This window comes from Alligator mississippiensis, chromosome 3 (genome assembly GCF_030867095.1).
Source record: "Alligator mississippiensis isolate rAllMis1 chromosome 3, rAllMis1, whole genome shotgun sequence".
Lineage (NCBI taxonomy): Eukaryota > Metazoa > Chordata > Crocodylia > Alligatoridae > Alligator > Alligator mississippiensis.
The window spans coordinates 279,292,521-279,309,064 of NC_081826.1; the positions used below are offsets into that span (position 1 = coordinate 279,292,521).

General features: G+C 40.5%; 1 protein-coding gene across 2 annotated transcripts in view; it reads left to right on the forward strand.

Moving 5' to 3' along the window:
- The window catches only part of LMBRD2 (LMBR1 domain containing 2), a 45,384-nt gene that overhangs the window by 7,309 nt on the left and 21,531 nt on the right, over positions 1-16,544 (forward strand). For both annotated transcript variants that reach the window (XM_019495946.2, XM_019495947.2), the window contains exons 3-11: positions 1,715-1,944; positions 2,619-2,704; positions 5,192-5,287; positions 6,651-6,818; positions 8,020-8,230; positions 13,012-13,086; positions 13,966-14,079; positions 14,754-14,937; positions 15,674-15,855. In XM_019495946.2, coding sequence (XP_019351491.1) covers positions 1,771-1,944; positions 2,619-2,704; positions 5,192-5,287; positions 6,651-6,818; positions 8,020-8,230; positions 13,012-13,086; positions 13,966-14,079; positions 14,754-14,937; positions 15,674-15,855 — 1,290 coding nt within the window. In that variant the 5' untranslated portion in view covers positions 1,715-1,770. The remainder of the gene's footprint in view (positions 1-1,714; positions 1,945-2,618; positions 2,705-5,191; positions 5,288-6,650; positions 6,819-8,019; positions 8,231-13,011; positions 13,087-13,965; positions 14,080-14,753; positions 14,938-15,673; positions 15,856-16,544) is intronic.

Sequence of the window (16,544 nt, forward strand, 5' to 3'; positions counted from 1 at the left end):
TTGCCTAATTGTGCAAGTAACTTGAGTATTTGCACATGGAGAGGGCCCAGCGGTGCAACCAGCTGGCGCTCTGCATGCATTTTTTGGTTACTTGTGAACTTGTCTTCAAGCAAGCAAGCTGGACTCATGAGCTGTGTGGCTAGTGGAAAACTGTTCCTAATGTATACTGAGAAACCAGAACACTGGTGCAGTTCAGAAGAACGGATCTACTTGGTGACTTTTCCCGCCACCGAAAAAGTGAAGCCAAAGGAGTTAGTAACATTGTTATTAACATTGTCTTAAAACAATACATATTTTGAAACCTGTCTAGTCCTCATTATATGAGGAGACATAAGTAGGCTGATATGTTGTCATCCACAATCATTTTTAGGCCTTTGGTCAGCAGTTGGTGCCCCTTTTCTCTAGCCTCTGTCTGGCTAATTTATTGCTTTTAAATTCTGTTTGGCTGTTGGATGCAAAATACAATAATGGCAGCTAAAACAAACATTCAGCATAGCTAAATGAAACCAGCTAACATGGCAATATAATTGGAAAACCAACGTGATGCCTGTTAGTCCTTGTAAGGGAAATTCCAGTCCATAGTCCTCAACTCTTCCTAGCTTGTGTCAGTTCATGTAATTATAAGGTGCCATGGGAGGAAGTTTGAGCTTGCTCTGCAAACGTTGGAACATGGATAGCTGCTTAGGAGAGTCTGCAGTTGCCATATCTGACTGCAGCCAGTCTTCTAACCTGCCAGAAAATAATAGTTATACTCTAGAAAAAATGCAAGGTTTCTTCTTAAGATAAGCTAAGATTGCTAGCCTAATTTGGACTATTACATGACTTAAGTATGTGATCAATATGTTGCTTTCAGAAGTTCTAGAGTAACCAGAAAATAGTGCTCAAAACTGCCCAGATGACTGCCTGTATAAATAGTATAACTAGTCAAACAAGAATGTCTTTCATGGCTAAAAAGTATGAGTGAAACTCATTTATCAAGACACTGAAAATAAGTTTTGTTTTTTCAAAAAGAAACAGCGAAAAACCAGAAACAAAATCAGAAAGAAAAAAAAAAACACAGGAAGTCTGAGCAACATCTGAATTCTTACAACATACAGAATGTACTAGATTTTATGAGAACCATGAATTAACTTTTGTTAGACACCGTTCATGAAGAGGGGTTTCATTAGGCAGCTTAGATGTGGTCAGAAAAAATGTTAAGATGTTTGTTTGCAAGTAGACTTAGGAAGTAGAGCAAGCCCTGAACACAACAGAGAGAACCCCTGCTCACGTATGCCTGCCATGTATGTACTGAGCCCACAAATCAGGCAGCATAGATAGCATAGGAATGTGTCGTAATGCCTCGGAGTGGCCCTGAGCTTCTTGGGGTAGAGGTAGATGTGTTCATGGCCACTCAGGCACTCCTGAACCATTGAACCATCTCAGTGTGGGTGGGATTTTTCTGTAAAGTGGTGTTCCTTGATTCCCAACTAAGGCTTATGCCTCTAGAACCATATGTTTTAGTTTAGCCATACTGAAAACTAGGTGACGAGCAGAACCTTGCTGAGAAATCACATGCTTAATCTTACCTCAGCTGTTCCTGTATAAAGTATAAAATTGTTAGCATACACAAAAGAATGTGTGTTAACCATTTGATGCTCTTTTGTTGTGTGAGTGTGTGTATATCTTTTAGAGGGTATGATTATAATGGAAATAATATGTTCTTGTTTTACAGTTATGATCTACTTTCATAAGTGAGCTGCATTGGCTTTTTGGAGTGAACATACAATAATGAGCGGTGCAGCTTTGGGCATTGAGATAGTATTTGTTTTTTTTCTGGCTTTATTCCTACTTCATCGATATGGAGACTTTAAGAAACAGCATAGGCTTGTAATTATAGCAACATTGTTGGCTTGGTATCTCTGCTTTCTGATTGTGTTTATATTGCCTCTGGATGTTAGTACGGTAAGAAGCTTCTGAGATTTTTCATCTTTGTAAAAGCACAGTATAACTATTCCTTTATACAAAAATATATCACATATGATATACAATGTATATAATTATGTAAGTTACTAAAACATAAATACAGTTGTATAAGTCTAGACAATTTTTAATTATGAGAAGGATCTTATTTTTTTGAAAATGTTAAGTTGAATAAAAGGTATTTGGAGAAATACTATCAAGTTAAAAACAGTACATACTTAAAAGGAATTTGGAATGTATATATTGAGCATACTAAAACTTCAACAAGTTTTACGTTTTAAAATTCATTATTTTTGTTGCTTCTTTTAGCATTTTCCTGAGCCTGGCCAATGTACAGTCACTAATCAGTTTTACTTCCCTCTGCCTTCCCTTCTCCTCCCCCCCACATCAGTTTCTCCACTAGTCATCCCCCCCCTCGCCCTTTTTATGCATTACTTCAGTGCTGAAATGCAAACCTGGAATGCAGGACACTTATGTTTTTTTTAATAATCTGCTTCTGGGATTAAGGTGCAAAAAACATAGAAATATTGAATTGTTTGGGGCTATATATGAACTACCCTCTCTCACTCTGATTCTTCTTGTATGTGTTTCACATTTTGTATTAATTATTGGGATAATTACTTGGCATAATATTGGGTGGTTTTGTTTGTTTTTAGACCATATATAATCGGTGCAAACTTGCTGTTAACTCCAGCCCTCCAGAAAGTAACAACAATGGAACTTATACTACCCCTGCTCCAAGGTATTGGGAACAATATTGTTTGTTCTGCATCAAAATATTAAAGGAATTTCTTTTTGTGTGTGTAAGTGAGCATAAGTATACCGGGTACTTCTAAAATCAAGCAAATAGCTCTCCTGCCCTAGAGGGAGTGTGCTCTAAAGTCAGCATATGGCAACTAAAGTTTATAAATGCCCAGTTAAGTGAGGGAAAGAAAAAAGGGACAATAAGAATGGTTAATAAGGCATCTACACAGCTTATTGCTTCAGTGTTTGATTATTTAAGCATGTTGATTCCTGTGACCTTTCCTTAGGCTCCTTTGCTGTAGACAAGATAACAGAGGAATATGAATGTGCCTGGAAAGATGCCTTTGTGAATTTCTTTCTTGCTTTCACAGTTCTAAAGGTTTCATAGAGTTAGACCATGAGAGTTTTGAGAGAGACGGTTATCTTGCCTGTGTGTGTGTGTTGCTTGTAGCTGAGATAGTAGATCTGGGTAAATTCCAAGCAGCTTCAAAGTTTATGGCAGAACCTTCACGTACATGCCCAAGTATGAAGCACTGAAATCATAAAACCAGGGTTTCTCTCTGGGTCTACCCTGTTCAGCCTTGAATCTATCACTTGTTTCTCTGTCGACTATTACCATACTTGAAAAATTACATAATACTCTTACTTCTCACAGGTAAGCAGAGTAGTTGTTTCTACAACATTTTGAGAACCTGGGATCTAAGTGGGTACCCAAGTAGGAAGTATCTTTTTCAGTGTCCCAAAGTGGCAAGACAGTGTTTATCCATGAAAAATTTAAAGAATCACCTTTACCAGTGGCACATGCATAATATGTTTTTCCTTTTCCTGAGTATAAATTAGAGTCTTGAACTTTAAGACCATTTAGCATTTCCCATGGTAATGCATGTTCCTATTCTTGTACAGTTTTAAGAAGGTACAAGCATTTAAGGTTTCTTCTAAAAGAATAATTGTTATATAAATAAATATTAACATTAGAGGTGCAGTGATATATTGGCTCGGTACTGATAAAAGGAAAATTAACACTACTGGCCTTTTTGACCAGTGTAGCTGATAATGTCACAGATAAATGCCGCGTGCAGCTGCAGCATGCGTGTGGCCAGTAAGTCAATGGAGGAAAGGACCGTGGGGGAGTAGATCGAGGCCCCCATGGTGAGGGAGGGAGTGGGATATGGGTAGTAGCAGGCACTGCCCAGCCAAGGATGAGAATGCAACCCTGGGAGTAGGACTGAGCTGTGGGCAGCCTGTCCGGGGGGGAAAGCAGTGGGGGGCGGGCGGGGAATGGCTCCCTGTCTGCTGCTGCATGCATCCCTGAGAGAGGCATGGAGGGCATGTGCGCCCCTTGAATTTGTGCACAGGGTGAGGGTAAGCTGCCCACTGGGCTTAGGGCCACAGGCTGTGCTGGCCTCTTCCCAGCCCCTACCCCTCTCCCTCACCATGGGGGCCTTGGTCTGCTGCCCCCCCTCCCCCCACACCTCTTCTCCTCCCCACAGACTTACCAGGTGGATGCTGCTCTCCAAACTGCTGGGCTGCATTCCTGCAAATCAGCTATTGGATCGGTATTGACCAATGTGGCTGGTTAATAGTTGGCCATCGGTATCGGCCAATAAAACCTTTATTGGTGCAGCCCTAATTAACGTGCTTGATCTAAACATACCAGTTACTGAAAAAGTGGCCTGAACAGTAGGTTCTAGTGCAAGGAGTTGAACCCATCCAGTTGTGCTGGCTCTAACTGGGCACCACACACAGCATGTACCCCATGCTTGCCCCCTGTGCTGTGTGAAGTCTGTAGCCTGTTCAGACCCACACTGTGTACAGCATGCATTATCCCCAGGGCTTGATGTACCTGCAGGTTTTGAGACTGGTATGGTGCGCATGCTGCCCGGAGCATGCAGGCTGGACATGGCATTGCATGTAGCACAGGAGTCCAGGGTGCAGGTTGCATGCAGTGCCCTGTATTGACCTGACCACCTGCACTGCCTGCAGTTTGTGTAGTGTGGCATCCAGGCTGTGTTCCACACACAGCATGTGGGGCCAGAGCTAGGACATGGGGTTGGTCCAGCACCCCAACGACTGTGTTTGACATCCCTGCACTAGTGTTTTTTTCTTTCTAATTGAATGCCAGTCTTTTGAACTGTGCTGCTTTTTTCATTTAAGGCAAATGGTTGTGTCTTGTCTAAATATTTGCTTTATGTGATAAGTTACCATTAAAATGGTACAAGTTATATGGTAGTCATTCTAAAATCATTCAGTAAAGTGGTGATAATTTTTCAGTAGATGTTATGAGTTTTTCTGAGTAAAGAAATTCTGCATTCAGATTTCATTTTCCCAGAGCCGGACGAAGGGACTTTGATCCCAAAAGCTTGCAGAAAAGGACAGTTTTCTTGCCCTTTTCCAGCTGGTCTAATAAAAAGTATCATTTTGGAACCAAGAGTTCTAGTTTTCTGTATATATATTATTAACATGTGGCACTCTCATCTTACTACAGGAAACAGAAGTGTTTCAAGCCATGGAGTTACATCCCTGATGGAATTATGCCAATATTCTGGCGTGTAGTATATTGGACATCACAGTTCTTAACATGGTAAATAATGTAAAAATTGAAAGCAAAGATTCTGTGTATAATATGAAGACACCATATGCTAATATCTACACCTTTTAAGATGATGTGATTACAAAACAGTTACAAATATTATAAATATATAGTCTAATATAAAATAAATACATCTGCTTCCAAATAAAGATATAAAGATATTTTAATTCAAAACAGCAATCTTTTGCTAAATTAGATGACAAGTATATCATATCTTTAGAGTTATACAGGCAGTCCTCGGACTTGCAACACAATTGGTTCCTGAAAACCGCGTCTTAAGTCGAATTGTTGTAACTCGGAACCAATTTTCTCATAAAAAAACAATGTTTTAAATGGGGGATTGGTTCCTGAACCAAGGCCTGATACCCTATTTTCACCAAAAATACCCCAGAATATTGTACTCTATCAACTATAGATGAGTAATATAGCTACATTAATGCATTTATATCGTAAATAGCAATCATATTGATTTGGAAGGACTTCTTTGAGGTGACTGCTGGACTTTTTGAAGGGTTCTTGGCTGGAGTCTTCTCAGGAGTCTTGGCTGCAAGTTTTTCTGGAGTCTTGTCTGCTTTCTTAAAGAAAGTGTCCAAGCAAGTTCGGACAGATGTTCTCCAGGGAGATGAGCGTCACAGCGAACTTGTTCGCTGGCGTGGCATGGCATCTGATCAAGCGTTGTAAGTTGAAACTGATGTCATAAAGTTGAAACAGGGTGTCAATTTATAAACATTGTAAGTGCGAAACATTGTAACTTGAAATGAAGTCAAAGACTGCCTGTATTTTCAGTATTTCCTTTCATGTAAGTTTTTTAGGAACAACTCTTAAAGTTGTTTAACTCCTGACAGTAAAAAATGGTTTCAGTGTTGGCGATATTTTCATTCTCAGTATCTTTTTGAAAATAGGTCTTAAGTTTCTTATATTTTCTTAATTGAGAATAGGCTATAATTGTTTTCATAGAAGATCCATAGAATCATAGAAAATTCCAGTTGGAAGGGACCTCAGGAGGTCATCTAGTCCAACCCTCAATTTTATTTTCTAAATGGCTGATTTCCCCCAAGTTCATGGTAGGTTGTGCCTTGTTTAAGTTGAGAAATGATCCACTAATGTAAAATTTCAGCCTCTAGGGTATTAAAAAGAGGAACACAGCCTCTTTACACAGTAGTTCTTTAAGTTAAAGAGAAACTTTTAATCCACATAGCAGGTTATTTCAAGGCTTGTTTATCAGATTCGATGCATCTCAAAAGTAAAACCTAATATAATAGTTAATAAGTTTGCTAATTGAACTGTGTTACCAGGTGATTGTTGTTGCACCAATTTACTACTGTTAATGAATTTTGCTTGTGTTTTGTATTAGGATTTTGTTACCTTTCATGCAGTCGTATGCAAGGTCAGGAGGATTCTCCATTACTGGGAAGATTAAAACTGCATTGATAGAGAATGCAATCTATTATGGCACATACTTGCTGATTTTTGGAGCCTTTTTGATATATGTGGCTGTAAACCCACATTTCAATTTGCAGTGGTAAGAGATAAATGCTGTGGCAAGCACTTGTCTAATTAGTTTTGTTTGGTTTTTCTTTTTTAATTCTGTATGCTAACATATACCACTGTAATGAGGAAACTAGACACTGTTAATCTAATATGGAATTTATCAGGTACATCTGTTCTTTGCTGTGTAAGGGGTGGGGGGAGCCATCCTTGTTTGAGATTTTTTTTCCCCCTGAAATTTACCGCTGTTGGTTTGTTGCTGTCCTGCTCTCTGCCCTGGCTCCAGGTCCCATTCACTGCCCTAGCTGGCCATTGTCCCCAGCTCCAGTCCCTGCCCCACTCCCTCCCGCCCCATGGGGACCTTGATCTGCACTCCCCTCCCCCACACTCCTTCACCTCCACAGACTTACCTACAGGGAGCTGCTCTCCATGCTGCCTGGCTGCATACCTGTAAAATGGTTATCGGATTGGTATCAGCCAATGTGGCTGGTTAATAATCTGCTATCGTTATCAGCTAAGAATCTTTAGCGGTACACCACTAATAAAAAGAGCCATCCAGCTACAAAGTTAGTGCTTGAAAATGTGTGACAGCTCTATAGCTGGTTTCTATCTAGCTTTAATTTGAACCTGTGGCAGGGCCTTCAGTGTTTCTTCAAAAGCATTAGCTTTAAAAAATATTAAACTCCACATTGACCTAATTCCTCTTTAAATCCCTTGGAAATATTAGAAAGTGATAGTGGTATCTCCTGTTGGTTCTAGCATGGAAGGTACTGCTGCTGTGTTCACTTGTTTTGCCTACTACAACCCCCAACTCTGAGTCAGGAAAGAGGTGGTGCTTTTGTATTTTTTTTTTTTTCCTGTCTAATCTGCTCTCTATCACTATATAGATAGGTTTTTTTCAACAACTGTTTCTGTGGAATCCTTTTTTCAGGATATCTTTGCTTTCTTTCTACTTTGGTTGGTCTGATCAACATCTCCAGAGTTAGCAAGCAAAGGCAAACTATGGATATCTTTAGACTAGTGGTAAAATTCCCAACCCTGAGAAAGGTGTCCCATTTGGAACAGGACCTCTGGCCTCTTTCAGAAACTTGGGAGACATGGAAGATCCTTGCAGTTTCAAGCATAAAATCCCTTTCTGGGCAGGACAGAATTAATAATTACAAAATGCATCTTGTTTCTCTGTATTTGAAAATTTAACTAATTGATGATAATTTATAAGTGCTTTACTGTTTAAGGAACCAGCTTCAGACCATTGGAATAGCAGCTGCCAACACATGGGGTCTTTTCCTCCTTGTGTTGTTGTTGGGGTATGGCTTGGTGGAAATTCCCCGTTCACACTGGAATGGAGCAAAAAGGGGCTACCTTCTCATGAAGACCTATTTCAAGGCTGCCAAACTGATGACTGAAAAAGCAGATGCAGAGGAGAACTTGGAGGATGTTATGGAGGTGAGCAAGTTGGATTTCATTAAGAAATACAAGGGTTTAGTTATTCATTTCCAATTCTGCATTTCCCAGAAAAAAACAGCTCAGTTGACGTGTGCTTACTTTGAAGTTAAATTCATGGGTGTGATCAAACCTCAGTTTGAGGGATGTACTGTATGCAATCAAATGCCAAAACTATCCCTGACCCATAGAGTATAAATTGTTAGGTTGTGATAACTTGGTATGTTGTCACAAATAAAAGTAATAGGCCATAGGTACTTTGCGTCGGTCTTTCATCAGCCCCATGGGACGCCTGTGCCTGCTACAGGGCCGGGAAGTCCGGGTGAGGGTGATCCCCTGCCCTCCATTAATGCTGACTTTGTGAAGGAACATCTTGAGAAGCTGGATACCTTCAAGTCAGCCGGCCCTGACAATCTTCACCCCAGGGTACTCAAGGAGTTGGCGAGCATCATAGCCCAGCCTCTAGCACGGATCTTTGAAAACTCTTGGCGCTCTGGTGTAGTGCCCGAAGACTGGAAGAAGGCCAACGTGGTGCCTATCTTCAAGAAAGGGAGGAAAGTGGATCCGGTTAACTATAGGCCCATCAGCCTGACTTCTATCCTGGGGAAGATCTTAGAAAAGTTTATTAAGGAGGCCATCCTTAATGGACTGGCCGACGCCAACATCTTAAGGGATAGCCAGCACGGGTTTGTTGCGGGTAGGTCTTGCTTGACCAATCTCATTTCCTTCTACGACCAGGTGACCTATCACCTGGACAAGGGAGATGAGATTGATGTCATATATCTTGACTTCAAAAAAGCCTTCGATCTGGTGTCCCATGATCGTCTCTTGGAGAAACTGGCCAATTGTCGCCTTGGGTCCCCCACAATCCACTGGCTGGAAAATTGGCTCCGGGGTCGGACCCAGAGGGTAGTAATTGATGGAAGTCACTCATCGTGGTGTCCTGTGACCAGTGGGGTCCCCCAGGGCTCTGTCCTTGGACCCATACTGTTCAACATCTTCATTAACGATGTGGACACTGGAGTCAGAAGCGGACTGGCCAAGTTCGCCGATGACACCAAACTTTGGGGCAAAGCATCCACGCCAGAAGACAGGCGGGTGATCCAGGCTGACCTGGACAGGCTCAGCAAGTGGGCGGATGAGAATCTGATGGTGTTCAACGCTGATAAATGCAAGGTTCTCCACCTTGGGAAGAAAAACCCGCAGCATCCTTATATGCTCGGCAGTACTATGTTGGTTAGCACTATGGAAGAAAGAGACTTGGGGGTCATCATTGACCACAAGATGAACATGAGCCTGCAATGCGATGCTGCGGCTAGTAAAGCGACCAAAACGCTGGCTTGCATCCATAGATGCTTCTCAAGCAAATCCCGGGACGTCATTCTCCCCCTGTACTCGGCCTTAGTGAGGCCGCAGCTGGAGTACTGCGTCCAGTTTTGGGCTCCACAATTCAAAAAGGATGTGGAGAAGCTTGAGAGAGTCCAGAGAAGAGCCACGCGCATGATCAGGGGTCAGGGAAGCAGACCCTACGATGACAGGCTGAGAGCCCTGGGGCTCTTTAGCCTGGAAAAGCGCAGGCTCAGGGGTGATCTGATGGCCACCTACAAGTTTATCAGGGGTGATCACCAGTATCTAGGGGAACGTTTGTTCACCAGAGCGCCCCAAGGGATGACGAGGACGAATGGTCACAAACTACTACAAGATCGTTTCAGGCTGGACATAAGGAAGAATTTCTTTACTGTCCGAGCCCCCAAGGTCTGGAACAGCCTGCCGCCGGAGGTTGTTCAAGCGCCTTCATTGAACACCTTCAAGATGAAACTGGATGCTTATCTTGCTGGGATCCTATGACCCCAGCTGACGTCCTGCCCTTTGGGCGGGGGGCTGGACTCGATGATCTTCCGAGGTCCCTTCCAGCCCTAATGTCTATGAAATCTATGAAATGTGGACTACCATTGGTTATTTGAGAGTAGTGTTTCAAAATGATAAATGCAGACTTGGGTGTGTTGCACAACTAATTAGTATTCATGGAAGCTATAGTGTAACAATGTTATGCTTTAATTAAGAACTTGTAATAAGACTCAATGTATTTCTAACTTCTGTGTTACTTTTGAAGAGTGAATCAATGAAATACTTCCCCCCCCCCAAAAAAAATAAAAATTATGCCCTGCTATTTTTCTGTGACTTTGAGCAAAAAACAAATTACTGCTGTATAAACCAACTTACCACCTAGTGTTTACTGAATTTTTCTACTAACCATGATCTAAAATTTTAAGTATCTGAAAATGTATATAGCATAGTAAGCTTTTGTGTGTTGATGAGGTAAATAACAGAATTAATTCTGTGAATTTGAAGAAACTTCAGCAATAAAGAAATAATTGTATAGAACTGATAATTCTGTTCATATTATAGTTTCTGAATTGGAGATATATAAGGCTTATGTCTTGCTATATTCAATCCTGGGTGCTTGACTAAGAAACATTGCTAGCTGGAGAAATTACTGGTCAGTGTTTGTTCTTTTGAGGTCCTGTCTCTGGGTGACAACAAAAGTTACGACATTTGGAATATGATTAATGATACCAATGATGAATAAACGTGTGTGTGTCATGGCACATTACAATTTTAAAGATTTGACACGTAAGTAAATAGTTTAGAAGGGAACGCACCATTTCTCGGCTACCTTAGTCACAGCTTTCTAAGATCTAGCACGTTCATTGAAACTTTTATAGTTGAAAGTCAGTAAGGACTGAGAATACTAACAAAAATGTTGACACTGCTTTGGAGAGAAACCTGAAACATCTCTATAAGTTATGTGAGTGAAACATCCACAGAACTTAGTTCTCCTCCAGAGTAGCAGATGATGCCCAGAGCCTTGAGTGAATTCATTTGGAAACTTTAGCAATCTAAGACTAGATAAGACCTCAAGTCCAGCCTCCTGCACAGAATCAGGACCAAGAAACCAGACCATCCCTCATTTATTCCTGCCTGTTTTGGTTTGTCTAACCTGTTTGTGAGCGAAACTAATCCCCAGTGAAAGTTTCCACAACGTCCTTAAGTAGCGTCTTCCAATACTTTACTACCTTATAGCTAATTTCCAATATTTAGCCTAATTCCTGCAAGTTATGGTGATTTTTGTCCTTCTCTTAGCAGCCATAGAGAACAAATGAGTTCTGTTCCATAATCTTCTGTGCATTGAAAGACCTCCCACTCCCCCTCCTCTTCCCTCCCAGCCTTAATTTTATCTTGTGCATAGAATAACCAAATCAAGTTCCTTCAGTATTTTCTCATGAGCCTTATTTTCTATCCCTTTTTTGTTCTCCACCAGATTCTTTCCAGTTCATCTGCATATTTCTTATTGTGTCAGTTGCAGGCATTGCACTTTATTCAAATTTCTTTAGAAAGGTTCATTATCTTGAGCACTGTCAGTAAGATCGGAGAAAATCTGCTTTTGTTTCTGACTCCATACTATGCCCCCATATTCTTTGACCAAGTCTAAAGTAGGAGAATTCCTGCATTTTTTTTTTTACTGAAATCAGCTGTAACCCAGTGTGACTGACTCCTCCTTCCATCTATCTATTGATATCCTCCAAATGATGTCCTCAGAAATGAGGCAGCCAGAGACAAGTGGGAAGGTATAAATATGCCAAGGCAACTGGAATATTGAGAAATGTTTTAATATAACTTTGAGGAAGCTTTAATTGGTCATTTTGTGCCCCTTCCAAGTTTTATATCCCAGTATAAAAATCAATATATTCTTAGCCACTTACATGCCTTATAATTAGGGCTGCGTAGTTGAACAATAATAGAATACCAATTTATTATAAATACTTTTGTGTGTACGCACAAGTACACAAACCCTAGACAGTCCCCAAGACCTGGTCCTCCAACCCCGTCATCCGTCACCCCTACCCCCCCACCCCCATATACTTACCTGCATCCAGCTACTGAGTCTGCTCCCAGGACCCTGCCTGGCTTGTCTGGGTCAGTGGGGGGGAGGAGGGATGTCTGCCTGGTGTGCGTGTTGCCGGGGGGGGGGGGGGGGGGGGTCAGTGTGTGTGTGTGTGTGTGTATCTGCCTGGCGTGCGCGTGTGTGTGTGGGGGTGGGGAGGGGTTTGCCTGGTGCGCACACGTGTGTAGGTCTGCCTGGCATGTGGGTGTGAGCGTCTGTGGCCAGGCAGCAGCAAGTGGGGAGAGGCTGCTTTTCTCCTAGCAGCCCAGGCAGGCACGCACCAGCGACAGGAGAGGGGCTGCTTTTGCAGCACAGGCAAGCACGCGGCATCAAGGGGGGAGGGGCTGCTTTTCCCCCCCCCCCATCACCAGCAGCAATTAACTTGCATTAAAAAAATTAACGCAAAAACAAATTAACGCGTTAATCGCAATTGACAGTCCTACTTGTAATCATCATGCATGGAGCCACATACTGACATATTAAACATCATATTAAAAATCAAAACAAATCAAGCCAGAATGAAACTTCTTTTTGTTATTCCCAAAGCATTTCCTTTCAATGTTCCTGCCTGCAAAACTGCTTTTCATCCACACGCTTATTTTTCCAAATACACACCGTACTGTTAGCTTGTTTAATGAATCTTTCTAAGCTAGAAAGAATATTTAGAAATCACTTGTTCTATGCTTAGAACTTCTTGAACAGCCTTAAATTTCAATGTTTTTCTGAAATCACTGAGCAAAGACCTCTGCTGAGCCATGTGGAACTTGCACCCTAATGCTTTAGCTGCTTTTATGTATTGAAATGTCATTTTAATGCGTTGAATTTTTTTTCTAAACAGGAAGTCCGTAAAGTAAATGAGAGTATCAAGTATAATCATCCTTTGAGAAAATGTATTGATACAATATTGAAAAAGGTAACCAAATATTCATAAATTTTAGAGACTGTATTTTCATTGCAGTTGTCAAAAAATGCCCTTTAGCCTTCTGAAGACTCCTTGTTCAGGAGTAAGGTTTTTATTGAATAAATCAAAATGTTTAAACTATAGCATTATTAAGTCTTGAGGCTTTTATGGTTAGGTATTAATTCTGTCTAAAAAATTTTGTATGAAATAATATGCCTGGAATATAGTTGTATAAGCATATTTTGAACTAGTGGTTAGAACTTGCTGTTTTCTTTTTTTTTTGTATTTAAGCCACCTAGACAAATAATGTGAAGGATGGCTGAAAAGGTTGATTTTCCTTCTTACTTTTATGTATCTTACCCTATTCTGAACGTATTGTTACACACTTGAGTAAAAACCATCTTTGTCTAACAAGATGCAACATTTTTTTTAACAATTGCATGTAAGAAATTAACTTCATTTCTGCAAGTGAAAATTTGCAGAATTAAAGCATGCCTGTAGGCATGCCAGAAGGCTGCTCTAACACGCTGTAATTAGTGCACTCCAGCCAGCCTTCGCATCTCGTGTTATCCGCATCCCCGTGCTTCAAAATGGCGATGGGAGCACTTTAACTAAAGCTCATTGAATGAGCTTTAGTTAAAGCGTCCCCGCTGCCGTTTTGTAGCACGGGGATGCTAATGCACAAGACGCTGCAGGTGCTTTAATTAAAGCGCCACCCCTCCCAGCCACCCCTGAGTCATGTGTAAGAACGCTCAAAGAGTGAAAAATATTTAGTATCCTAACTGAAATGTACTTCAGTTAGATCAGGTGTGCAAAACTAAATGTTTTGGGTATCTTTATGGTAAACTTCTTTTTATAAAAGGTATACCTTATCAATTCTTGTACTCTTAGTGTCCTACTGAGTATCAAGAAAGAATGGGCAGGAACATGGATGACTATGAAGACTTTGATGAAAAGCAGAACAGTTATCCGAGTGAGAAAAGTCTGGTCAAACTTCACAAACAGGTATCTTGATAAGTGTATGGTTACATCATTTCTCTTGTTTGGGTAGTCACTTAAGACTGCTTTATTTTAAGTTCAAATGCACTGAGATCATTCTGTGTTTTCTATGCAATTTTTTTGGTTGCAGCTGCAAACAAAACATTTATTTAATTTCATTATCTGTTCCTTCTGCTCTTACAGCAGTAACAACTGCATACAAATATCTGAACATCAGTTCATACAGACTTGCGGGAGGAGTTTTGTGAGGCTTTGTACTGGCAGTCATGGGGATTTCTAGGGTTGATGATTGTCTGCAAGTTCCAGGGACTGAGCTTGGTGGCCCAGGAGACCTCTTCCAGTCCTAAGTTCCTGCCTAGATACACTGAAGCATGTTGTTGGTGCTTGTGATTATACATAACACTGTATGACTTCCATAAAGAACCTTAAAAAAAAAATTGTAGCGAAAGCATAAGAAATTAACTGATAGAATATGGTGGAAGTGCTAGAGAAGTGAAGTACTTAGTTTGGCAGTATTTTGTCATACGTCTATTTTTCATAAAGATAAGCAAATACATGGAATTAATCTTTATACTCATGTGATTGTGTAAGCAGTGTAGTATGTATTTCCTAATTTTTCCCCTCTTACTTCCTGGATCAAGTATGTTACAAAATGGAACTTAATGTTCTTTTTACCGTAGGTGATTTATTCAGTTCAGAGGCACCGTCGTACACAAGTCCAGTGGCAAATTCTTTTAGAACAAGCATTCTATCTAGAGGATGTGGCAAAAAATGAAACCAGTGCAACTCGTCAGTTTGTACATACTTTTCAATCCCAGGAACCTGAAAACAGAATTGTGCAATACTTCTACACGCCGACTGTTGGTATGTCTGAACTAGCAAAAGTCCCATGCTCTTAAGGAATTCTTTGGATCATATCACCATAGTGTGCTCATGTCTGAGAGAGTACAAGGGTATTTCAGAAACTTAACATCAATTTTGAAATCCAAACTCATTGGGCACAAAATGTTTTTAAGTACCCAACAGTGGGGATCCCTGGTAGGATCTTTGAACATACCTGTTGTTTACAACTATGTAGAGAATTGACATGGTCCAGTAAAACACCACATTGCACACGAAATTATTTCATTTGACAGTTCCATTACTTTTTTAAATGCCCTCCTATCTTTGTAGTTGAATAATTAAAATAGACAGCTGTTTTCCTGGAAGCACTGACACACTGTTTAATGATTCCACTTATACTGTCTTATTCCTAGATGACAGCTTAACTTCAGAATCTTAGACTTTGTCTCTCTTCCTCATCTCTAACCAAGTTTATTTTAATGTTTTATATTAAAAATTGGATGGTACCTGAAATTTGTATATATTTTTTGCATATTTTACTTGCATTGTGCGAAGTTATTATTTGTGAAACAGGAGCGGTGTATTCAAATGATGATCCCCACAGTTCCACACTTGCTAGTGCTCATGTGCTACTTTGGATTCTTTAGGCCTAGCAGGGGCTGCACATTAGCAATGCTACTTTGAAATAATATTTTAGAAAATTCCATTTTTCCTGTTTCTCTTCACTAATCTTCGGGGGGTTTTTTTCTTTTTCTAGAGTGGTACTGGGAGTGTCTCCTGCGACCATGGTTTTGCAGGATTCTTGCCATTGTTTTGGCTGCTTTCTCTATAATTGTTGTATGGTCAGAGTGCACATTTTTCAGCACTAGGCCTGTTTTGTCCCTGTTTGCAGTGTTTATACAACTGGCAGAAAGAACATACAACTATATTTATATAGAGGTAAGGTTTGAGTTTGATCATCTACCAATGTTATTCTTTTGGTTTGTTTGTTTGTTTGTTTGTTTGTTTGTTTGTTTGTTTTAAATCCCTGCCATAGTGGTAGTGACTGAGACTACATTGAAATCAGCACTTGTAAACTACTGTCCCTTAAATTAACCGTGAATGTGAATTACAGGTGCTCTTTAAGATATGCAGCCCTGTGCAAGAGAAATTGCCCTCTTGTGGTGTACACCAGGGTCTGATCCAGTTTAGTGAGGCACTGTTATCTGAAACAGAAATGGAACTTGTGTTTGTTCTGAGGTCATGGGTTGGAGGTGTGACGTGTAGCCTCCTCAGTCTCTGTTCCTTGGACTGATTTATTTTCCATTTGTTTTTCTGAGCTTCCATGTATGCAGACCTCTGCCTCCGAATGGCCAATCCATAGTTTTAAGATGTATGGTTGGCTTAAGAGAACACACAAAATGGGAACTGAGCTCCAAATTTGGAGCCTGCTAATAAAACAGAATACATTTTAAAGATATGATTTTTTCTATTTTAGTTCATCCCCATTATCTAGTTGTATTTAGAAACAGTTTGCTTACACCAGCAAATGCATATTCCTAGTATGTTTGAATAGTAATGGTGTTAATTGGGACAGCATTTAGCTTTTTAAAAACGTACTTCATGCTGTTGCCATTTTTATTTTTTTT